The sequence below is a fragment of the Mus caroli genome, unplaced genomic scaffold (assembly GCF_978045245.1).
Source record: "Mus caroli unplaced genomic scaffold, Mus_caroli_1 scaffold_9, whole genome shotgun sequence".
Classification (NCBI taxonomy): Eukaryota; Metazoa; Chordata; class Mammalia; order Rodentia; family Muridae; genus Mus; species Mus caroli.
The window spans coordinates 128,437,326-128,448,090 of NW_028227264.1; the positions used below are offsets into that span (position 1 = coordinate 128,437,326).

The 10,765-nt window shown below is 40.1% G+C and overlaps 1 protein-coding gene across 4 annotated transcripts in view; it reads left to right on the plus strand.

Moving 5' to 3' along the window:
- The window catches only part of Sarnp (SAP domain containing ribonucleoprotein), a 58,399-nt gene that overhangs the window by 40,159 nt on the left and 7,475 nt on the right, over positions 1–10,765 (plus strand). For all 4 annotated transcript variants that reach the window (XM_021174310.3, XM_021174308.3, XM_085843304.1 and 1 more), the window contains exon 10: positions 10,515–10,604. In XM_021174310.3, the coding sequence (XP_021029969.1) occupies positions 10,515–10,604 (90 nt within the window). The remainder of the gene's footprint in view (positions 1–10,514; positions 10,605–10,765) is intronic.

The window sequence follows — 10,765 nt, forward strand, 5'->3', positions numbered from 1 at the left end:
TTAAGATTTATTTTATTTATTATATGTAAGTACACTGTAGCTGTCTTCAGATACTAGAAGAGGGAGTCAGGTCTTGTTACAGATGGTTTTGAGCCACCATGTGGTTGCTGGAATTTGAACTTAGGACCTCCGGAAGAGCAGTCAGTGCTCTTAACCAATGAGCTCTGCTTTCTATCCATGTCAGTCACATGGTGGTAGATTGAGGAAATCTATCCTAAGGCTTTTTTTTTTTTTTTTTTTTTTTTTTTTTTGCCTTACAACCTTAAATTCGTGTAGAAAATCAGATTAGTCTGAGAACTTTTGACATCTTAATTCATATTATAATTCATTTACAGAAAGCACCAGCTACCTCCTTATTTTATGTTTTATTTGCGACATACACTGGCTCGGGGCTGTAGGTAGAGCTCAGTGGTAAAGCACTTGACATATTCTTGGGCTCATAGCCTCGCACTGGGGTGGACAAAAGGTAAGAAGACAACGGTCTTAGCTCACAGCAACCCTTTTCAGTGACTCCAAAAGAAAGGTTCCTGAGGGAAGATTAGCTGTAGTATCTTTGGTTTCTTCTACTCGACTTCATCTTCAGATTGGAATTTTGTCCTCATGTGGTATAAGAGGGCTGATAGATGAATCACTTTGTAGCACTAACCAGTAGAAGGATGCCCAGCTTTGGTCTCTCAAGATAATAGTGAGGTTTGGGGTTTTTGGTTTTTTTTTTTTTTGTTTGTTTGGTTTTTTTTTTTTTTTTTTTTTTAAGTCCAGTAACTACTTTTGTGTTCTTGGGAGTTTCTGAGTTTAAAATCTTCAGTGTGCCTAAATTGCACTTGAGGATACTGTTGGTTTCTCAGGGTTACTTTTTATGAACTAGAGTGGTACTGGCAAGATTGAAGATGGTGAATGTTTGAGTGTTTGAACATCCTGCTCACAGGGCACAACTACATCAAAGTGGGCTGACTCCCTTTGGCAAAGGGAACAGCCTCAACACAGTTTAGAAGTAGTATTGTGTATTCAAGATAAAATTAGCAAGTTTGGAAAACTGCTCTTTTAAATTTAATCTTGAGTTTGAAGTTGAGTTTGGAAATGAACAAATGTTTAAATTTGTTTTTGAATAAAGATTAATGTTGGCACTCTGCTGGAAAAAGAAGACAATTGTTTTTTTAAAAAACCTGCTGTATTAGCTGCCAATTACTGGAGGTAACCTACTGTGTACTAATTCCTGGCTATAATTTTGGTTTCTATAGCCTTGTGATTATCCTCCTGTCCTTAACTCTGAGACTTAGTATTTCATGAATAAATGCTCAGGCCACAAGCTTTTGCTCTGTTCCCCCAACTAGCTCATATCTCAGTAATCCAGTTTATTCTAGTTTTCCCACTAGTTACCTTTCCTCAGGTTTATCATCTGCCTCCTCCTCAGAGTTCAGGGCAGATCTTCCACCTCTGACTCTCCTAAAACCTCCAACCCCCCTTGCTGGAACTCCCACCTCCTATTTCCTGCCTCAGCTCATTGGTTATAGACTTTTTTTTATTGATAGGTAATGCTTTTACACAATTCACAAGAGATTATTTCTGTACCTGGATGCAGTGGAAACTATTGTCAGGTGCTCTTGAATGTTTACTTATAATCTAGTGCCTCCATTTTGCTTCCTTAGGACAGTTGAGATATTTTAAAACAATCACTATGTATTCAGAGCAGGGAAAATTATTTTTTGTTGATGTTTTGTTTTGTTTGTTTGTTTGTTTGTTTGAGACACTGTGTCTGGCTGTACTGAAGCTCACTCTGTAGACCCAGCTGGTCTTGAACTCACAGAGATCCTCCTGTCTCTGTCTCCCAAGTCCTGGGATTAAAAGCATACCCCCACTATAGCAGGCTTGGGTGGAGTAAATTCTGTAACTGTAACTAATTATATCATTTTGCTTCCAAGAACTTGCCTCTGATACTGGTTTTACTCTCTGGATTTCCAAAGTGTTTCTCTCTTCTATCTCAGTACTTCTGGCTTTCTTCTTTCCTTCTCCCTCTCCTTTCTACAGTACCATGACCCCAAACCCAAGGCCCCAGAGAGGCTAGGCAAATGTTGTTACCACTAAAGTACATTCCTAGCTCTTTCTAGACCCTCCAGATGCTCATGTGCTTCAGAAAAACCTCAAAGCCCCACCTGGTCAGAATGCAGGTACACAAAAGACAGACAACTGAACAGATTACAAATGAACTTCTGAAGTGGAAACTTGAGGGTTTTTAGAAAGTTGGTTGGATGGTGTTTTGTTGGGGCAAACATGTGAAGGAATGTTTAGTTGAAGTGGACATAGGTGAAAGAAAGACTAAGGCAGACTCATGAAGGAATGTTTAGCTAAAGTAGACATAGATGAAAGGATGTTCTGTTAAAGTAAGTACAAGAAAGGACATGTGATAAAAGATTTCTTGTGGGCTGGTGAGATGGCTCAGCAGGTAAGAGCACCCGACTGCTCTTCCGAAGGTCCTGAGTTCAAATCCCAGCAACCACATGGTGGCTCACAACCATCTCTAACAAGATCTGACTTCCTCTTCTGGAGTGTCTGAAGACAGCTACAGTGTACTTACATATAATAAATAAATAAATCTTATTAAAAAAAAGATTTCTTGTTAACAACATATATATGTATTGGTCTGTCTTATATTGTGTAGTTGAATTGTATTTGTTGGAACTCTAGAAACACATCAAAAAAACTTTGGGTGGTGGGTTATAGTTTTTGGTCACTTCTGTGGATTCAGGCTGATTGACAGAGTGGTGTTAGATGAGACAGATGTATGTGTTGAGGCAAGACTTATGTTGAGACAAGACATGTGTTGAGGCAAGACCTGTGGAGGACATGTCATCTTTGGAGGGTATAAATAGGACTTGATGGACTGTGATGGAGACTAGCTTGGCTTGCTTATAGAGCTGGCTGTGTAACGCTTGTGGGTCTCACATCTTTGTTGATCTTTTGTTTTCCTGAGAGAGGCATAGCTGAGAACTTTTCTTGGCATTTTTCTTGGTCTCTCTTGTTGACTGCTGTTGAGGCTGAGGTCTGGCTGTCTCTGTTAGGTAGTTTCATCATTGTTGATTTGTTTGTTATCTTGATGCCATTGAATTAGACTATTGGTGTATCTGTGAAGTATTTACATGTATTGCTATTAACTTGTAAACTGAACTGTCTATTTTTAAACAACATAGACATTTGTTCCAAAGAACCTTTTTAAATAGATCCACTTGCCCCATATCCTTTCTTTTCTACTACTTCTGGTAGGTGGTGGGCTAAAAGAGAAGTTAGGGCATTTAAAAACCATCAATAAAAATAGACATTAAAAATTTATAAACTTTCTTGCACTGACTTCTTGCCAAGTGAAGGAAAGACCCATTGGGGGAGAAAAAATGTTAATTGGAAGTAGAAACTGCCTTTATTTTTTGTGTTTCTTTAATCATTTCCAAGATTGTTGTAAGGCAAAATCTTTTTTTCCATTCCACCTTTGCTGTGAAACTATTCAGTCTAAAGGATATTTTCTTGACTATTTAATTCTTTAAGGGAGCTGGACAGATGGCTCAGGGGTTAAGAACACTGGCTGCTCTTCCAGAGGTCCTGAGTTCAATTCTCAGCAACCACATAGTGGATCACAACCATTGATAATGGGATCTGGTGCCCTCTTCTGGTGTGTCTGAAGAGAGCTTCAGTGTACTCACATACATAAAATAAGTAAATAATTTTTTAAAATTCTATTAAGACATCTAGCTGATTTGTTTATTGCATGTAAAGTGCCTCTTATATTTTAGAAAACTTTTGAATAGAAGGAATTAATTTAGATTATGTAAAGCCACAAATAATGTTTTCCCACATTATATCTATCTTTGTCTGTCTGTCTGTCTGCCTGCCTGCCTATCTATTTATTTCTCTATTAATATCTACACACACACACACACACAAATACCTGAGTTGTAATTCCAAAACGGGAAGCTAAGACAAAAGAATTGTTATAATTTAAGGGCAACCTGGACTACAGAGTGAAAGCCTGATAAAAACCAAACCATAACAACAATAGCCATTATAATACATTACAGTACAATACAATACAACCAGTTTATCGTGTTTACTTCCTATGATAGTTCCCGTGTGTTAAACACCGTTTTGCACATGTGATTTAGAACATTCTTGAGTATCAGTCATTCCTTCAGTGGGTCTTTTTCCTTAGTATTCCTTGAGGACTTTGTAAATGTAAAAGGAAAACAAGGATAGAATTCAATTTTTAAAAGTTGAGAGTACCTTCTAAAGCCTTGGTTTGTACTGTTGCAGAGGACTGGAATTGTGTTCCCAAACCTATGTGGGCAGCTTGTAAAGGTCTTGAAGTCACAGTTCCAGAGGGTTTGACGCCTTCTTCTGGCCTCCTCGGGCATGTACACATATTCACACAATTTAAAAATAAAAATAAACCTTTAAATAAAATACATGTTTAAAAACATTGATAATGGCCGGGCAGTGGTGGCATGTTCCTTTAATCCCAGCACTTGGGAGGCAGAGGCGGGTAGATTTCTGAGTTCTAGGCCAGCCTGGTCTACAGAGTGAGTTCCAGGACAGCCAGGGCTACACAGAGAAACCCTGTCTCGAAAAACCAAAAAACCAAAACCAAAACAAAACAGCGATAATGATTCATGAAAGCTTAGCAAATGCAGATTACACTTTCTGACCTCTTTTTTTTCTTTCTTTCTCCTTTTCCTCCTTTTGGTAATGGTCCGATTTTATAGCCGAGGCCTGTCTTAAAAGTTATGATGACCCTCATTGTACCAAGTGCTGGAGTTATAGACACGAGCTACCCCATCTAGCCTGTCCTGTTCTCTTTGTTGTTGCTGTTGCTTTCACTCTCTCTCCCCCTTCCTCCCTTTCTTTTTTTTCTTTCTGGGTTTTTTTTTTTTTTTTGAGACAGAGTTTCTCTTTGTACTAGTGGCTCTCGGTAGACCAGGCTTGCTTCAAACTCTGAGATCCATCTGCCTTTGCCTCCCAAGTCCTGGGTTTAAAGGAGTGCACCACCACCACCTGACACTGTTCATTTTTCTTGTGTGTGTTGTTTTTCTCCTTCTACCAGGAGGGTCCCAGAGATTGAATTCAGATCATCAGGCTTGACAGGGAGTGCTTTTACCTGCTGAGCCATCTTGCCACCACCCCTGTTCTTTTTATATGAGTGCACTCTTATCTTTTGTTAACAATTATTAAATCATAAATGAGGTTTTTGTTTGTGTGCTTGTATGTGTGTTTTGTTTGTTTGAGCTAGCGTCTATTTAGTTCTGGCCGTTGTTATGTAGACCATGCTACCTTTAAACTCATATCTTGCCTGTGCCTCCCAGTGTTAGGTTTAAAGGTTTTTAAATGTGATTTTTAAAAAGAAAAGCAAAGACAAAGTAATTGGGTGCCAGAAGGGTTGTGTATGCAGAAATTGTTGGCATCAGGGATATTGTGTTTCCAGTCTTGAGAATGAGGAGACTGGGGAAATAGAGGCATATGGGCTAATTTAAAAACCAGTGCCCTTGTTTGGTTGACGAGAACAGGTTTTTCCTTTATTTTGGATGTAAATTGAATGTTTTAAGTTTACATTTGATGGAGAAATAAAGCGTTTTAGATCAAACAGTTCTTTTCCTGAACAGGAGTATTTACGACAAGAAAAAATGTGTTTAGAGTTGAGATCGGTGGTGAAGGACAAGGTTCACAGGGTTCACTAGGAGGGTCTCTGCTGCCTGCAGATGCACAAGCCCATTTATGTACTTGAGCATGGCCTCGGGGAACATTGGCTTGGTAAATGCAGAGAGATGTGCTTTGATTGTGGTAATTTTCCCTCAATCAAGATGGGTCTTGTTAGCCTATGAATCAGAACCTGTCAGGATGGAGTGACATTTATTGTATGTTTGTTTCCACACGGTGAGGGAGATGGAGTTGAGGGAGTTCCTAAGAACTGTTGACTTACTGGTGCATTGCATTCCCTGTAGGTCAAGGAGGAAGACCTCCTGAGGGTTCTTGGCTGGGTAGGGGAAGGCAGGCAGAATATTTACTGTAACTGAGGAAGAGGATTTAGAGAAATGGCTTTACCTCAACTGATGGCCCAGATCTGAATAAAAAGAGACTCAGATTCGGGTTGTGGTATTTAGTCAGGATCTTTCCTGGCTCGTTCTTCCCTCATCTTTCAGCTAAAAGATGAATTTAGCCTAAAGAATAAAGAAGTAGGAAAAGGGCTGCCTTCCCACCACACACGCAGGCACTACTTACCGGATGGTGGCACATACCTGCAATAGAAGCACTTGGGAGGAGTTGAAGGCCAGCCTAGGCTACAGAAGACCTTCTCAAAAAAACAGTGGTTGGGGTGAGGGTTCAGTGAGTAAAGGCACTGGTGACCTGAGTGTCAAAAAAAAAAAAATGGAAGAGAACTGACAGTACAGAGGTGACTTATGACCTCAGGCGCCCCCATCATATAACATGCTACTTACTACTACTACTGCTGCTGCTGCTGCTGCTGCTGCTGCTGCTGCTGCTGCTGCTGCTGCTGCTACAACTATTACTATAACACTACTACTACTACACTACTACAACAACATACCAAAATGGAGCTGGCTCCTCATATTCCAGATGAATGTAGGTTTTGTAGTGGGATTTGTAAGGGAGGTGGCCCTGAGGTTTGTGATTTCCATCATACTGTTTCAGCTGTAGTTTATTATTTGTGTCTTAAGCCTGTTCGGGTGCTTGTTTAGTGCAGAATTGAGGTTTTTCTTAAAAAGCTCATAGTGGTAGTTATTGTTGGTCTAGTCCCTCCTTCTAACAATGAAAATATTCTTTTGGTTCCTCCAGAAACTGGCTATTGTCACTTAAAAAACAAACAAAACCTTCATTTATTTCTCTTTGTGTGTGTGTGTGTGTCCCCGCTTCAAGGCAGGGTTTCTCTGTGTAGCTCTGGCTGTCCTGGAACTCAATCTATAGACCAGGCAGCCTCAAACAGAGATCTGCCTGCCTCTGCCTCCCCAGTGCTGGGACCAAAGGTGTGTGCCACCACCACTCCTGGCTTTCCTTAGTTTTAATCTTAGTGGCAATCAGCAAAATCAAAAGTACTTGGGAACCTTGACCTAGGTAGTGAAAATGTAATGGAATTTTTTGTTGGGAACCTTTTAATTATGTATTACATTTCAACAGATGGAATAGCCAATTAGCAAAAGTTGGAAACAAATTCATCTGGGGAAAGTTGGGAGATTACTAGCTGGAGTCCTTTCCCTATAGCCTGAGAAAGTAGAAAGCAGTTGGTGAGGTAGATGGAATCCTAGTATTGACAATGACATAACGAACGGACAGATTCTTCTAGGGAGGGATTTTGTGATTTCTCTGTGTTGGGAATTAGCACAGTATACTAGTCTTCCAAAGATGTGTTTATGTAAAACAGCAAATTAGGAAAAGTGATTTCTTAAGTGTTGTGGATTCCAGTTCTGGCTGATTCTGCTGCTTACAAATTTGTGAGACTTGTTCTACAAGGTACTTAATCTCTTTAAGCCTGAGTTTCCTGTTTATGAAATGAATTTGTTTATAGTGCCTAATTCATAGGATTATTATAAGAATTGAGATACTGTGTATGATACCAAGCACATAGAAACACTCAGATTAGTATTTTTGGTCAAGAACAAGACCTTTTTTTTTTCCTTAGAACCTGCTTGCCATTTTTAGTAGTTAAGTAGTTTGATGAATACCTCTACTATAGATTTAGTTTTGGTTATAAAGAAAAGGCTTACAAAAACTAGGTGGGTAATGGTTTATTCTGATAATGCCCAATGATTAAGTTGTTTGTGTAGAGTTCATCCCTATCTCACAGCCCCTAAGAAACCTTAACAGTACTTACTAGGAAGAAAGTTAGAGCAAAGGGAAGAAAATAAAGTGAAAGGGTCTAAGATCCAGCTAATGCTCACTCTGGATGTATGAAGAGTTGGACTAAATTGAGTGAGCACAGAATGCTAGATAGCTGCCCTGACTTTGCCTAGAGAAGTGGTTGCTATGATCACAGGGACAACAGCAATTTCTTGGTTGGGACTCAAGAATGAAGTATTGGAACATCCCTGTGCATCTGTAGGTCTCTTGATTATCTTTGCTTCAGAGACATATAGTATGCCTATGGAATATGAATTCTTGGGGTTTAAACAAAAATAATTAAAAGTCTAGCCTAGAAGAATCTCACAGAAGCGCATTCAAAAATGAAAACAAAAAACTTGGCATGGTGACTCAGGCCTTTGATCCCAGCAAGAGGAACTCTGAGTTGGAGATAGCTGGGTTTATGTAGGAAGTTCCAGGACAGGTAGGGATACATAAAAAGACCCTGTCTCAAACAAACTAAAGAACTATACCATCTGCTTTCTCCAGCACTTTTATGGAGAACTGGCATATACTTGGGTGAGGACCTAAACACAGCTTAGTGATTTATCCTATTTTGTTATTTCCTTTTACCATCTTTCTTAATTATGCCCAGTCAGCTGCCCAGCAGCTGAAATCTCAGCACCCCCTGCCCTAGCTGCCAAGGTTACAGGTGACATGCCCACCTTACTCAGTTGCAGCCTGGCTCTTTGAAACAGCTTAAAGAGAATGACCAGCTCCGTCCCACTCATTGTAAGCTGAAATATTCTCATACCCAGTTACTAGGTAGACATGAATGTCACAACTGCTTGGAAAGCATCCAGAGCCTCTGGCAGACGACTCTACTTGCCTCTTGTCTTCCGGGTGCAGGAGAAACAGCTCAGTGGTTACAAGCACACTGGCTGCTCTTTCAGAGGCACAGATTCAGACCTACATGTGGTTTACAACCAAGTGTAGCTCTGATTCCAGAAGATCCAACACCTTCTTCAGGTTAGGCACACATGACAGACATGTTCAGGGAAAATACATAAAATAATCTTTAGAATTTTTTTTTTAAGTTTCATATTATTTAGAGCTTTCTGTGACTTTACTGGATAGTTCAAGCAAGACCTTGACTTGCTTAGCAAATTTCTCAAATATAGTTCTGGCCCCATTCTCCTTTTCTTCCTTCCTACATATTGGAACTTGTGAGCAGGGACAAGTAGTTCAGTTATCCTTTACCAACTCACTTTCTTTTTTTTTTTTTTCGAGACAGGGTTTCTCTGTGTAGCCCTGGCTGTCCTGGCACTCACTTTGTAGACCAGGCTGGCCTTGAACTCAGAAATCCGCCTGCCTCTGCCTCCCGAGTGCTGGGATTAAAGGCGTGTGCCACCACGCCCGGCTCCAGGAATCATTCTTAAGTGGCCAGGTGTACAAGGGCTTTATCAGTGAGGCCCTCTGGCTGACTACACTGTGTTTTCAGAGGAGTCTTCCATTGTCCTGCATGGAGCTTGCTGAGTAGATTAGGGTGACTTGGGGCCAGTGAACCCTGGAGATCTATCTTCTTGTCTCTTTCAACTCAGTGTTGGGATTATACACACAGTTTCTTACCCAATGTGCTGGGTGCCAAGATTGAACTTATGTCCTTACAACAAATACTTCACTGTGACTTAGCCATCTTAGACTTTCAGTTTTTGAGACAATGTCTTGCTATGTCGCTCACACTGGCCAGGAACTCACTATGACACAGTCTTCCTGATTCTCCTAAATGCTGGTATTAGAACCCACTACCGTTCATCACCATGCCAGATCTTTTCCCTGGACTTAGATAGATGTAATAAGGCCCTACTTAAATTAAAGGTTTCTAGTTGTTCTTATCTATCTTAACTGTATTTGTCTCCTATTACTGTAAGAAAACACTTGAGGCTAAGTAACTTGATAAAGAAACTTGCTTAGCTCAGTGTTTTAGAGGCTGAAAGTTCAAACAGCAACATGGGTCTCACATCTTCCTGGTTGCCTTAACATCATGGCTGAAATGTTTCAGGAGGGGGAAAAAAATCACATTTCCAGACAGGAAGTGAAAACATGACTAAAAGGGTACATTAGATTTTTTTTCCCTTTGAATAATTTATTTTGACAAGAATCAACTCAGAGTTCTGTAAGAACAACCTTAATCCTTTCTGAAATGATACCACCCCTGACCTAGACAACTCCTGTTATGTCCAACCTCTTAAAGGTTTCACCACTTCCCGCCACCGTCATATTTCTAGTCCGAGACTTAGAACACAGGAGTCCTTGGGGCCAAAGTGCAAGTAAACCATATTACTAGGTGGTCTGTTTTGTTTTTGTTTTTGTTTCTGTTTTTAGAAGACAGGGTTTTTCTTTGTAGCCCTGGCTGTCCTGAACTTGCTTTGTAGACCAGGCTGGCCTTGAACTCACAGAGCTCCGCCTGCTTTTTCCTCCCCAGTGCTGGGACTAAATGTGTACCTGCCACCATGCCCAGGTGGTTATTATTTATTTTCTTTTCTGTCTTTTGCATTTGTGTGATCCTCAGCTCTTGATATAAGATTTGCTTGCATAATGTAACCAATAAATTACATTTTTATTCTTGTAAACTTTGTAAATAGAGTCTAACTTGATTTGCTGTTGTCTTTATCCATTGACAGTCTGAGGATGATGAGAAGCTGAAGAAACGGAAGGAGAGATTTGGGATTGTGACAAGTTCAGCTGGAACTGGAACCACAGAGGATACAGAGGTGAACTATATTTAGAATGCTTCGTAGAGCTAGTAATAAAATCAAACAACAACAACAAAAACCATCAGTTGTATGTGTAAGCACACACAGATGTCACGCTTCTTGTGTGGAGGCCAGAGGACAACTCTGGAGAGTCATTCTTTTTTTTTTTTTTTTGGTTT